The sequence below is a fragment of the Adiantum capillus-veneris genome, chromosome 23 (assembly GCF_014529385.1).
Source record: "Adiantum capillus-veneris isolate H3 chromosome 23, ASM1452938v2, whole genome shotgun sequence".
In the NCBI taxonomy this organism is placed as follows: Eukaryota; Viridiplantae; Streptophyta; class Polypodiopsida; order Polypodiales; family Pteridaceae; genus Adiantum; species Adiantum capillus-veneris.
The window spans coordinates 32,168,988-32,183,916 of record NC_140953.1 but is presented as its reverse complement, the minus strand read 5'-3'; the positions used below and the strand labels follow the sequence as shown (position 1 = coordinate 32,183,916).

At 38.7% G+C, this 14,929-nt stretch overlaps 1 protein-coding gene across 1 annotated transcript; it reads right to left on the bottom strand.

The window, feature by feature from the left end:
* Window positions 1-10,805: 10,805 nt before the first annotated feature.
* On the bottom strand, window positions 10,806-14,410 carry LOC147427601 (uncharacterized). Its single transcript, XM_086496738.1, has 4 exons — window positions 14,076-14,410; window positions 13,390-13,767; window positions 12,485-13,273; window positions 10,806-11,418 (listed from the first exon to the last, which is right to left on the bottom strand). The coding sequence occupies exons 1-4, from the start codon at window positions 14,408-14,410 to the stop codon at window positions 10,806-10,808; spliced, it is 2,115 nt and encodes a 704-aa protein (XP_086352864.1).
* Between the last annotated feature and the right edge of the window lie 519 nt (window positions 14,411-14,929).

Below are 14,929 nucleotides of genomic sequence, written 5' to 3'. Positions count from 1 at the left end.
TTTATTTTTTTTATTTTTTTTGGCTCACCTAGCCCAGTGACTAGCTAGCTGAGGGTTTTTTAAGAAGATATGGGAAAAGTCCCGTGACTCACGCACGCCTATGTACAGTGAAATGGTAGGGATAGCCACAGTGTTTGGGTGATTTTGGTAGGGTGAGGTAACTCACTGTGGCAATTACAAAGAGCCGAAAAAAACGGCTATCACTAGGATCCATTGAAATACCTTAAACCCATGATATTTTGTACATGAGTGGTGTAAATTCAAGGTCAACCACTTGTCCAACCTATCATGTCTAGTAGCATGAGTGGTTTGGTCTAAGATTCACCACTTTTCCACTCTATGTCATTATAGTAAGAAGATCTGGGTGTTAAGGTCTACCACTTGTCCAACCTATAAAGCTATATCTTAAAGGGTATTCTTTCTCACCACTTGGAATGACCATGATATTTTTTACATGGGAGTTTGATTCCAAGGTCCACCACTTGTCCAAACTAGCTCTATTCAAACATAGAGGGAAGCAAAGGTTCACCACTTGTCCAACCTAGGCTCAATTGAAACATGGAGAGAAGGATGCTCCACCATTTTTCCAAGATAGGCTCCATTGAAACATGAAGAGAAGCAAGTTGCACCATGTATCCAAGATGCTAGGCTCCATTAAAATACATTAAACCCAAGATATTTTGTATTTTTGGGGTTTAAATTCAAGGTCCACCACTTGTCCAACCTATTATTCCTAGTAGCATGTGTGGTTTGGTCTCAAGATTCACCACTTTTCCACTCTATGTCATTATATTAAGAAGATCTAGGTGTTAAGGTCCACCACTTGTCCAACCTATAAGGCTATATCTTAAATGGTATTCTTTCCCACCACTTGGAATGCCCATGATAGGATTTACATGGGCGTTTGGTTCCAAGGTCCACCACTTGTCCAAGCTAACTCTATTGAAACATAGAGAGAAGCAAAGGTACACCAATTGTCCAAGCTAGGCTCCATTGAAATATAAAGAGAAGGATGCTCCACAATTTGTCCAAGATAGGCTCCATTGAAACATGAAGAGAAGCAAGCTGCACCATGTATCCAAGATGCTAGGCTCCATTAAAATACATTAAACCCAGGATATTTTGTATTTTTGGGGTTTAAATTCAAGGTCCACCACTTGTCCAACCTATTATTCCTAGTAGCATGAGTGGTTTGGTCTCAAGATTCACCACTTTTCCACTCTATGTCATTATATTAAGTAGATTTGGGTGTTAAGATCCACCACTTGTCCAACCTATAAGGCTATATCTTAAATGGTATTCTTTCCCACCACTTGGAATACCCATGATAGGATTTACATGGGGGTTTGGTTCCAAGGTCCACCACTTGTCCAAGCTAACTCTATTGAAACATAGAGAGAAGCAAAGGTATACCAATTATCCAAGCTAGGCTCCATTGAAACATGGAGAGAAGGATGCTCCACCATTTGTCCAAGATAGGCTCCATTGAAACATGAAGAGAAGCAAGCTCCACTATGTCTTCGAGATGCTAGGATCCATTGAAATATCTTAAACTCATGATATTTTGTACTTGTGGGGTTTAAATTCAAGGTCCACCACTTATCCAACCTATTATTCCTAGTAGCATGAGTGGTTTGGTCTGAAGATTCACCACTTTTTCACTCTATGTCATTATAGTAAGAAGATTTTGGTGTTAAGGTCCACCACCTGTCCAACCTATAAGGCTTTATCTTAAATGGTATTCTTTCTCACCACTTGGAATGTCCATCATAGGTTTTACATGGGGGTTTGGTTCCAAGGTCCACCACTTGTCCAAGCTAACTCTATTGAAACATAGAGAGAAGCAAAGGTCCACCACTTGGCCAAGATAGTCTCCATTGAAACATGTAGAGAAGGATGATCCACCATTTCTCGAAGATATGCTCAATTTAAACATGAAGAGAAGCAAGCTCCACCATGTCTCCAATATGCTAGGCTCCATTGAAATACCTTAAACCCATGATATTTTGTACATGGGTGGTTTAAATTCAAGGTCCACCACTTGTCCAACCTATCATGCGTAGTAGCCTGAGTGGTTTGGTCTAAGATTCACCACTTTTCAGCTCTATGTCATTATAGTAAGAAGATTTGGGTGTTAAGGTCCACCACTTGTCCAACCTATAAGGTTATATCTTAAATGGTGCACATGATATGTTTTACATGGTGTTTTGTTCCAAGGTCCACCACTTGTCCAAGCTAGCTCTATTACATATATCACGCATACAATATTCAACTAGATTCTCTACCTATCATGTCCTGTAGCATGGATGCTCTGGCTTTAAGCTCCACCACTTGTCCAAACTATACTTTCTTATGTAAGGGAGATCGTGCTATAAATTCAAAACCTTTCCGCCGAAATTGAAAATATCACTCCCAAATTTTAAAATATCCCGCCCAAATCTTAAAAATCAAACTTTTTGATTAAATTTAAATTTTACCACTTAAATTTAAAATATTCCACGTGAAATTGATTTTAAATTCAAGTTTACCACAAAAGGATGTGATTATCCCGCCTAAATTCAAATTCATAAACCTCAAATCATTATATTGTACATAAATTCAAACAAATTCAAATTAACAAGCCTAAACTGATACTAGTTTGCATAGATATCAATTTATCACACCTAAATTATTTCACCATGTTAGAGAGAGTGGTTAGAGAATTTGAACAAGGTCCACACTTATCCAACCTAGATACCAAGAAGGATTGAGTGTACATTGTATTGTTTGGAGGTCCTTATAGTCTACTGGTCTCAAGGTCCACCACTTGTGGTAAGGGTCACCAACTAGTGTATCTATTCATCCAAAGAAATACACATATTTTTGGTCTACATGTCCTAGTTTCATCCATTTATGTCCATTAGGTGTATCACTAAACAACATTACTTTTGTTGAGAAACAGAAGTTACAATCAAATCTACAAATGGATTAGAGGAAAATCAGCTCATCATAGATCCAAAACTCGCAGAACAATATCCCAAAATCAGCTTCCCAAGCCCCGCCATCGAGAGCGCTATATTCCACATCCCCATCAAGAGCGTTACCCCCAAACCTCGCGTGGAAGTGCTACCTCATTGGATGCACCCCATTGTGGCATTTCCCTAAGACCCTGAATTTGGAGTGCTAAATGGGAACATTCGTCATTAGTGAAATTTTGAACATAAATTATATTTAGCATATACTAAAATATAATATAAATATTTAACATAATAATTAGAGTACTAATTTACTAAATCACTTCTAGATTATGTCCCATACTATATTTAAGGTGCCAAAGGTTTGGCCGTATGGTCCTAGATTTATCCAAGTGATTAACACATATAGGACCAAGTGCACACTGTGCCAAGAAACTTGGCCACCACTTCACTTGCCAAAGTTTAGGCCACATGGTTAATACTAAGTTTCCATTGTTCTTATTATGTCATAAGAGACAACAATTCTTTTTTGTCACATTTTGCCTCGTGTAAAACCTAAGCTTGTTTTCACATACTCAGGCACTTCAATCCATAAGAAATTTTCATTACTCTTCGGCAACCCTTTGGTTCAAGTCTTTGAAAAAACGTTGTTTAAGGCCACCCTAAACCATTTTCATTTAGGGGTGTCTAAAACTAGCTTTTTGGCAATTCGGGAAGAAAACAGTCAAAGTTTTATACTTAGTTTTAACCACTTGACCAATTCAAATATTGGAAAGCAAGGTCTTGCAATACTTTCCTTTGGACATCACACATTATCCCTCACTTGTCCAAGCTATGCTCTAATACAATAAAGGGCTTTTGGTTTCAAGATGCACCACTTTCCCAACCTTGATTGCATTAAAGAAGCTAGCTCTACTTAGACATTTAATAGCAAGGTCCTATAGTAGTTCACATTGAACATTTTCCATGACAGCTAGGTCCACCACTTGTCTAAGCTACACTCTAATAGAGCAAGGGGGTTTTGGCTTCAAGATCCACCACTTTTCCAAACTTGATTTGGGAAGCAAGGTCCTATAATAGTTTGTTTTGGACATTCACCATTTCAACTAGGTCCACCACTTGTCCAAGCTATGTTTTAATACACTAAGGAGGTTTTGGTTTCAAGGAGAACCACTTGTACGACTTTGTAATGTCCAAGCTATCCTCTAATCTAGACAAAGGGTTTGGGTTTCAAGATTCACCACTTTTCCAACCTTGCTTCCATTAAAGAAAGGAGGGGCTACGTAGAAATTCTCAAGCAAGGTAGCAAGGTCCTCTGGTAGTTCACCTTGGACATTGGGCATTAAAACTAGGTCCACCACTCATCCAAGCTATGCTCTGATATAGAAAGGGGATTTTGGTTTCAATATCCACCACTAGTTTAACCTTGAAAGACTCAAGGGCTAGTTGGACATTGGAAAGCATAGCCCTATAATAGTTGATAGGTGTCAGTGGGTATTACAACTAGGTCCACCACCTGTCCAACCTATGCTCTAATAAAGCAAGGAGGCTTTGGTTTCAAGATCCACCACTTTTCTAACCTTGCTTCCTTTAAAGAAAGGAGGGTCTACGTAAACATTGACAAGCAAGGTAGCAAGGTCCTAAGGTAGTTCAACTTGGATATTGGGCATTATAACTAGCTCCAACACTTGTCCAAGCTATGCTCTGATATAGAAAGGGGATTTTGGTTTCAAGATCCACCATGTGTTCAACCTTGCAAGACTCAAGGGATACTTGGACATTTGAAAGCATAGACCTATAGTAGTTAATAGGTGGCAGTGGGTATTACAACTAGGTCCAACCTATGCTCTAATATAGCAAAGACGCTTTGGCTTCAGGTCCACCACTTGTCCAACCTTGCTTCCATTAAAGAAATAAGGGGCTACGTAAACATTGGCAAGCAAGGTAGCAAGGTCCTAAGGTATTTCAACTTGGATATTGGGCATTATAACTAGGTCCACCACTTGTCCAAGCTATGCTATGATATAGAAAGGGGATTTTAGTTTCAAGATCCACCACGTGTTTAACCTTGCAAGACTCAAGGGATACTTGGACATTGGAAATCATAGTCCTATAGTAGTTGATAGGTGGCAGTGGGTATTACAACTAGGTTCACCACTTCTCCAACCCCTATGCTCCAATATAGCAAGGTGGCTTTGGTTTCAAGATCCACCATATTTCCAACCTTGCTTCCATTAATATAGCAAGAAGGATTTGGTCTCAAGGTTCACCACTTGTCCAACCTATGCAAACCTTTTTCATGTTGTAGCATGATTTTTTGTTTGAAGAGTATTTTTCTATGACTATGGATTTAACAATGTAATCTTTTTCACTTACAGAATGGACTTTGAATCCGGGGAGAAAGTACATATGATACTTGACATTTAAATTGTTGATATTGATTGTGTGTGTAGAACAAATCCAGATTCCACTTGTGGTGGTACAAAGATAGGGCAAGGAAATGTCTCCATACTAGTGGAGGAATGCTTGAAGGATGTGGTCCTACCTTTTCCTACAATGGATACTTCATCTCTCCAAGGTTCATTATGGAGTGCTTTTTGATGGTCAAAGCTTCTTTTGCAATCTTCTATATTGAATGGGAACTTAATTGATCCACACGAAAGCTACAATGGTGATGAAGAACAGGACCATTCTGATCCTCTAGTTATAGATGCAATACCTATGACAAGCCCAGAATTTGAAGCAGTGATTCAAGAGTCTTAGAGAAATCATAGGGTCCTTTTAAAAGATGACACAATGATGCAAACTATGAATGGAGGGACCATCTTATATGTATTTCCACATGATTATGTCAACTTTCGGGAACTTGGTCATGATTGTGTGGGTGTGGGTATTGAAAGAGAAAATGCAAGCATTGAAGATGTGGTTGAAGTGGGTAGCATCACTTTGCTAAAGTGGCCCATCAACCAGACAACAATGTTGAATGGGAGCCCATTACAATGCTTTGTTCCTATTTTTGATGGCATGCATGCTACATATGAGGATGTATCCAATGATGACAATGTTGGAAAAAACTTGATTGGAGTAATGTTGTCCAGTTGTCAAGGAAGAGACGAAACACTTTCATGAGCAGGACTCAAAAATCAAAAGCAGCACCAGCTTCCACTTTTTACCTTTCAAACAAATCAATTCAAAGGGTCTCATGCATTGATTGTTGTGCACAAAAATGTTGCGAGATTGCAGAGCGTGATAGGGTGAAAAGGTTACTACAACAATTTTGAGGAGAGTCTCAAAAATCATGCACTAATTATGTTTATCATGTTCTTTCTATATGCTATCAGAAAGATGAGAAGTCACGATACCAATTCGGGCTAAATGGCTCTATTGTTTGTTATAGAGCACAGTATGAGCTGCATGGAATACCAAAGACATCATTTTATCAATACAAGGAGAACTCTGAAAATGGTGTGCGCTAATATGTACATGGGAACACATGTACATTGAGAAGGGGACTTCAACATACTAGTTTAGCAAGAGCACTGCTAGATGAGTTTGTGGAAAACAACTCTAAGAATATGCCACATAGAAGTAGAACATTGCTAGATGGCTCAAGAGAGACTCAATTGGTGATTCCATCAACATACAAACAAGTGGATATTTTATTTGAAATCAACACGACACTTGAACAAATGGGCTATGAGAAGAAGCTATCCCAGTCTTCTTTTGGTAGAATTTGGAACAAAGAGTACTCACATGTCACTTTAACAAAGACGAGTGATTTCTCTAAGTGCAATATTTGTAGCTCAATCAAGGCAAGGTTAGAAGCTAAACCTTCTCTTGAAGAGAGAGCTCTTCTCTTGAGGGAGAGAGAAGTTCACATGGCACCACAAAAGAGTTGCAGAAGCCTATATTATGCATGGTGCACATATTCAGAAACTCAACCACAAAAATATGTATGCATAATCCATGATAAGATGGATCAAAAGAAGAATACCATTCCTAGATTATGCATTGTTCCTAAGGGTGTGGATTCAGGATATAATTTGCAGGTGGGATTGATTGGCATGATCACTCATGGACATGGAGAAGGTCATTACAGACACTTTGTCTTGAATGGTATGTGGGCAGCTGATCCAAATCTTACAATTGGCTCAATTGTTAATTGTTTACATAACCTAGAGAGGATAGATAATCATCGTCTTGGTGATCTAGTAACAATTGGACTTCCAAGGAGCAATATCTCACTACTACATGCTTTGAACTCGAGGGACGCTTTGGACTACCATAACTTGAGTGATGGAAAAGAGCCCATTGTGCAGCCATCAGAAATTGCAGAAGAGGAATTGGGCTCAACATTTCGCAGGTTGCCAGAGAACTTGTTGCTACAATTGGATAATTGTGCAGGGGAAAAAAAAAATGATACTGATTTGCCTATTTGTCAATGCTTGTTGCAAGAGGTGTTCTCAAAACCATCCAGCTAGGATTTTTAATGATTGGGCATACACATGAAGACATAGACGCCATGTTTAGTAGGTTTTTATAGAAATTGAGAGTTACACAAACCTATACTTTGCCACATTTGATGGATACATTACGAAACAGCTCATCTTCATCTCCAGCTCCAGTTTTTCTCACAAAGATCCCCGATTTCAAGCAATATTGTGATGGCTATCTTTGTGATGGACAAGACATACTTGTTGGACATTCCAAACCACTTCAATTCAGGTTCTTTATGCAGGATGAGACACCAATGATGCAATATAAGGCACATGTAGGTGTATCAAGTTGGAGTGAAAGTATTCACCTTTGGAAAATAGACACAGAAGGCAAGCCAATGTTACCACATGGAGATCCACCTCGGGTACCAATGGTGGAGTATGTTAAGGCCCACAAAGAAGTCATTTTGGGGCTAATGAACTATATAGAATACTGGAAAAATTTAGGGAATGGTTCAAGTGTTCTGCGATATTATAGACCCGTGATAGATTATTGGAGTAAGGTAATTGAAGAGATTGAAAAAGCAATCATATCAGAGGGAGTCTTGTATGAAATGTTTTGGCCAAAAAATCAAGAATATTCTCACCTACAAAGCACTACAATGAATTTGCAACAAGGAGCAGAAAGGTTCCTAGGCCTTGAAGAGTTGAATGATCATTTTTGTGGGCCTCAACGAGATAGGCCAAGGGAAGAGTTTGACCCTATGTCTGATGTGCACCAAGGTGACTTTCTTATGCTTGTTCCGAGTGACACAAAAATTTATCCAGTGTGGCTTGCAATGGCTTTATCTGACATTGATAATGAGCCTACATCACCAAACTACAAAAAAACTCTGGATTCAATATTGGGCACATTGCGCGAGAAAAAGTGGGATGATAGACTAAATCTTACAGTAATTGTTGGAAGGGTTATTGGGCTGTATACTATAAGGACCCACAAGTGTGGGAGACTATAGATGCAATTTTTTGGTCCTAGAGACCCAACAAAGAAGGATCATTTTCTAGAATAAAAATTCCAGAAAGGTATGCTCTAAAAGCCAAAGAAGGCCTCACTCGTGCACATCAACCACACTTGGATCAAAGTTTAGATATGGTATCAAATGTGGAGTAGAATTATGTGGAGCTTCTATTGTGACTATACTAGTCAAATTTATAAACAAAATCATTTTTGTATCTTCCTTTGTTTTATGTAATTTGTTGTTTTGATTCAAATCCATGTGTTGTACATCCTCTTGACTTTGGGTGTTTATCAACACCACAATCCTATGAGATTTTCACTTTATTTACTAACCAAGCACCTCAAATTTTCCCACTTTAAGTGGAAAATTCCCAAATTACATGAATTTAATCAATTTGGAGATTCCCATAATGTGAGATTTTACCAAAATACCTAATATGGTCTTAGGTACTCAATTTTTCCCACTTTCAGTGGAAAATTCCCAAATTACATGAATTTAGTCAATTTGGAGATTCCCATAATGTGAGATTTTTACCAGAATACCTAATATGGTCTTAGGTATTGTATGTGTTGGATATTTATAAGATGGAATATTTAACTGAATAAGGATAAGCATTTGAGAAGACAACATTTGAATCTTTGCAAGCTCACATGAAAACCTTTATGCAGCAACTTAAACAAAAGTCTTCACAAACATATTTTTAGACTAACTTTGCACTAACATATAGAGTAAGTGATATTTCTCATGTCAAAAAATATAACATGCGTAGAGAATTAATCTTTCTACCCTCAAAAGTGTAGCCTAGGACATGCCCTACTACAGTATCAAACCACCCATGGTCCACAATGTAAAACACATCTACCAATCATTGGAGGAAGAGATCCTAACACAAAAAAAAGTAGGAACCAAGCACCGAGACTATGAATCTGAGCAAACATAGCATTGATTGGATGGGTTCTGCCTAACTCTACAATGGTGACATGTGCTCCGAATCCTCTCTGAATAGCAACTTGAATGTAGCATAGCAAGCTCGGATCATATGAAGCATGAAATATACCCACCATCAAAAATTGTGGGTTATATTGTAATCTATAGCCAAACAAAAAGCTATTAATATAGATAGATATTTTGATACACAAAAGCTATTACTTTACTATATCAACATCAACATTTTTACCTTTCTACATCCAAGTCCTTGAGTAGATGAATCACCTGCATGGTTGTGATTGGATCCCTCCTTAATGGTGGATTTAATACATAATTGTTGATTGTGATTTTTCAATTCTTTAAAGTATCAAAATGTCACAAACACACATACTATACAATATTTTACCTCGGATGTGTCGAGGTCATCTTCCTAGTGTGTAAGTCACAGAGGCGTTAGGATCCATCTTCATTCATACATAAAGGATTAGAAATTCATCAAAAAGCACATGAATCATAAATCTAACAGCACTAATAAATCTTAGTCCTTTGCTCCTTAGCGAATATACCTTCCTTGAGGCTACACCATGTTTCATCTATAGTTTATAAGAAGATATTAAGCTTAAGAAGTAGTCGCTTTATCGCTTCTTGTGAGAGTCACCCTGCTTTTTTATTGGATAGAACATATCCAACCACATTAAGCCCCATGGCAAGGGGGTGGCAGGGGGCAATGTATTGTTTTTATCAATGCACTTAACTTCATAAGGTCAATTGCAACACCTCTTTGTAGACAATGTTAGAAGTGTATGTTCTTTGATCTCCATGTCTACTAACGCTTGTTAAGTGACTATCACCAACCACAACCTTGATGGCAGACGAGGATCTCACGCAAGACATCGCCACATACAATTGACCATGGGTGAAAACAGGTGTTGGGAGATACAATCCAAGAAGTCCCAATGTTTGGCCTTGTGCCTCGTTGATTGTCATCCCAAAAGCACAGCATAAGGATGGTGTTTCAAATCAAAAGGGAGACCTTCTCTAGATCCCATGAGAAAATCAATCCTTGGAATGAACACTGCATTTCCTTCATGTGACCTTGTAATGATTTCTGCTTCAATCACTTTGCTGTGGAATTGCTTACAAACCAAGCGTGTCCCATTACAAACACCACTTCTTGGATCCAAATTGCAAAGCAACATAACTGGAGCATTATGTTTCAATTGTAAAACATGCGGTAGAAAACCCCCCCAAGATCTAAACTATTGACAAACTCACTTGTGAATAAAATGCTATCACAATTTGATTCACACACTAAGTCTGCACTGAGATATTCCTTATAAGTACCAGAAAATTTCCACAAGCTCAAATTGTTTATAACATCCACCTCCTTGTTCCATGGAGCCAAAATTGCTCTATCCTTGAAAAAGGTTGCATGGCAAGAGAGTGTTTCAAGGTCTCCATATATGCAATCAATCAATGCTTGCAAATGGTAGAATCATGCAGGACGACAAAGCCACATTATCAAGTATGTCCCCATCACAAACATCACCATTACCAATATCAAGTGTCCATTGCACAAACTCTCTTTCGATAACATTACTGAAACAATTGACCACTCGCATATTCTGCATTAGATGCATGATTTCTGTACTTTGCCAAATGTATGAGTGGCACAAAGATGAATTAACAATGTCTACTTGTCCTCCTTTATGCACAGCATGTAATATCTGTCTAAAATCACCACCAAGGAGGCGAACTTTTTCACCAAACAACATGTTATTTTGCATGGCATCTCTTAGTGTCTTATCAAGAGCCCCAAAAGCGTGTCTATGAGCCATGGGGGCTTCATCCCATATGATCAGTGAACTCATTCGCAATAGCTCAGCAAGCTGGCTGTTTACTTTAATGTTACATGTGGATTCAAAAGTTATATCAATAGGGATCTTGAATCTAGAGTGTGCAGTCCTTCCATTGTCAAGAAGTTGCATTGCAATACCGGACGATGCACATGCCAAAACAACTTTGGACTCTCCATGTATCTGAGAGAGAAATGCATTGTATCGATAAGTATTTCTCTTCCATCTAGCCCACCCAAGAAAAAAACAGCCCCTCTGCTCATGCCAGCTGCTTGTAGAACCCCATTGGAAGCTTCCCTTTGTCCAACATTGAAAGATGATTTCATTTGAGCAGACAATACTCTTTGTTACTCTCTAATATACATGAACTCTTTAGCAAGCACTCCATGCTCACTCATAATTTGAAGTGTGTGATCCACTTGGGGCAGTCTAGAATAATCCGAGAGCCTCTTTTCATGCTGAAGCATTGTCTCTAAGTTTGACAAAGCTTGGTTTTGTGCCATGTGTTCACAGATATGCGCATCAATTGTGCAAACCCTCATATGATACACATGGTCCTCGGAAAGCTCCTTATAGAATCAATTCCACAATGCACCAGGATGTATCAGATCACAAAAAACCAGATGACTACAAACAGTAGGCGTAATTGTTGCCCTGTTTGTTGAAAAGAAGCTTCTTCCAAACAAAGTAACCATTCATCATCAACATTCAATAATCCTCGTGCATTACATGCTTCTTTAAATGTGTCATTGTCCATTGAAGGTTCTAATATCCTCAGAAGACTTACATCCTTTGCACAAGTTGAGTAACATACACAAATAGTAGAAATCTCCAACATTGGGAATAATGTGGTGCATTTTTCCAATCATGCCACCAATCTGTCTTTGAGTCCATGTTCTACTTGTTGGCTTCCAAACCCACTTTGTTGGGAAGTCTGTGTACAACAAATCGTTGGCCTCTGGATATTTTTGATTTGCAACAAACCACTCAATGAGCGTTGTCTTTTTGCTGACCTCTCTCTCCATCACACTTTGTACAGTCGCTCTGTTGAAGATGACTTGATTTTGATGAGGCAAGTGAACTTGGATCCGTTGTATGTCTGGTTTCTCTTGATGCATGTCAAACCCAAATATACACCAGATAGCCTCAGATACTGATACATATCGAGCATTAAGATAGTTTGTAACTTCATTTAGAAGCCCTTCACTATCTTGTAGAAAAATAGTGGCCTTGTCATGTCCCTTATACACATACTTGTAGAGATATTTCACAGTGGATATAGTGGAGAAAACCTCCACACTGATATCCATTTATTCCTCATTTTCACTTTATTACAAACAACGTAATTTCCATCATCCCTCCTCATGTACATTGGGTATCCATCCCCAGCCACAGTAGTTGATGCACTGAAGCTTCGAGGATATTTAAACCTGCACTTTCCCTCTTTCATACATGGAGCATTCTTATTCAAGCTTCCACACGGTCCATGCACATTACACCGACTGATAACATCATACTGTGGAAACTTATCATAATGCAATGTCTTTGCTGGCTTATGCTCATATGCAATTATCCATAGAATGTGAGCATGAGGAAGGCCTCTCTTTTGGAACTCAATCACAAAAATGTGTCCAATGATCTTACCAAAAACAACTCTCTTAATCAGCAAGCCCATCAAATCCTTGAACTTATGGTAGAAAAGACGGGCAGTAAGATCAAGATGATTATTGGATGTCTGTCCAGGGAGTAATGCAACCTGTATCTCCTTCCATCCCGGATTGCATGTGAATGTAATGAAGAGATCAGGTTTTCCTCTCTTGCGTACAATTGGCACGGCATCCTGATACAGCTGGTGCATATAGCGAGGGCCACCAACATATGAAGAAGGCAGTACAACCCTTCTTCCAACATTAGCACCAAATAACGGTTCTCTATCATCCCTTGCTCCATATCTTTCTCCAACCATACCTGCCAAGCCTTGATACACCTCACTGCAAAGATCACTTTGATGATTACAAAGCCACAAAAACCTCAACTCCTCCATACAACTATATGCATCAACAATATATTGTTGCAGTAGCCTACCACCATGTAAAATACATTGTGTCACGTCATCTCTAATTTGAAATCTATACTTGTAGAAATACTTTGTAGTTTCATTTACTAGCTCTTCTCTGCTTACTTCCACTCTGTTCACTTGGAGTATGTAGGATTCCAACCTTCTTCACCATTTGGAAATAGCAACAACACATATAGTAGAGGCATGTATGAACTATGGAAATTTGAGATTCTTTTTAGACCACCACCCAAAATATTCAACACAATATCACAATGGCCAATGTTGCTCTCTTCACCCTGACCAGGCATGATTGCAGCAACTTCCACACTTGTTGGAGCAACATACTCTGAGCCATTTGTATGCTTCTCAATAATGACCATCCTAATCTCCGGAATATTGGAAGTTTGAACCATTGTAGAAAACCCCCTAAAAGCTTGAACATATGGATTTACTCGATGCATCATCGATTGCAAGCTTTCCAAAACATTTGATTTGAGTTTAGAAACATGACTCATCCTGTTTTGCAACTCATTCCCAGTGTCAAAAAAATACAACTAAGCAAAGCGAGGGATTTGACCTGATCATTCTTCTGGCATCAATGGACCAATGTTATGATAAATAGATCCATGGACTTTGAAGGTATAGATTCCTTTTCTTTGGCAGGGAGATTCATCTATATGAGCTCCCAAGAAGCAAATGCCAACACACTATTGTATGCTCTGATATGTTTCAAGGATTTTCTACTTCTAGTATTTTCTCCGTGCATTAATTTCCTTGATTCTAAAGGAGGTTCACTTAATGGCAGAAAAGAAACATTGCCTTACTTGCAACAACTCTTCCCCATACATTTGCGAATGGTCTTTGCTTCTGTTTTCCAAGATAAAGCACCACAAAAGGAACCTGCAAAATCCAAGTTGCCTATGTTGTGAAGAATACACTTTTCATGAGAAAGAGACAACATAGAGATATGCATCAAGGTTGTGGTCTCAGAATATAAGTAGGTGATAGATAGGCAATGTGTCTCAACTTTGGAGTAATCTCCCTCTCTAGAGACAATTACAGGCTCCTCAGGAACATCTCCATTATTGGCTTCCAAATTGCCTTCCACTTCAATCCCTACATAACTTTGCGGGAGCATTGACTTGATATCTACATCCATTGCAATCCTTCCTTGAGGAAATTCAGTGCATCGATTCACATTTATCAAATTCTGTCCATCTTCCAAGAGAGGCACATTAATCTCCCCCACAGAATATTGAACTCTATCTCACACTGCTGCACGTCGTGTAGCTCGAGAGGCTTGACATATCCTACTACGTCTTGCATATCCAGGAGACAACACCTTTGGGCCAATAGCCATCCGTCCAAAAAAGAAATCTTATAAGTACTCACAGATATATATAGGTTAGTATCTAGATAATTAAGAAGAGAGTATGGAGAAGAAAGCATTTTCCAACTATGTCTATCTTTCTTTGAGGGGGTCAGTGAGAGAAGCTTGCCAACCCACATGGTAAATGTCTATATACTTCTATATCTGTCTCTCTATATCTTATCTTTTATTAACTTATCTTATTTAACTACTACTAAGGATATAATTGGGGGAGTGAGTCCATTAGATTAGCCCATTGACGATTGTCGATTAAGGACTGAGCCGACAATTTCCCACTGCAGTTACAAC

Excerpts from the sequence above, each read along its gene's own strand:
- LOC147427601 (XM_086496738.1), bottom strand. The coding sequence starts at position 14,410 with ATGGATGTAGATATCAAGTCAATGCTCCCGCAAAGTTATGTAGGGATT. Across the intron at positions 13,768-14,075 it reads ATGGGGAAGAGTTGTTGCAA|GATGAGTCATGTTTCTAAAC; the intron begins GTAAGGCAATGT and ends GTTGCAAAACAG. Across the intron at positions 11,419-12,484 it reads AAATGGATATCAGTGTGGAG|ATGGAAGAGAAATACTTATC; the intron begins GTTTTCTCCACT and ends TGGGTGGGCTAG.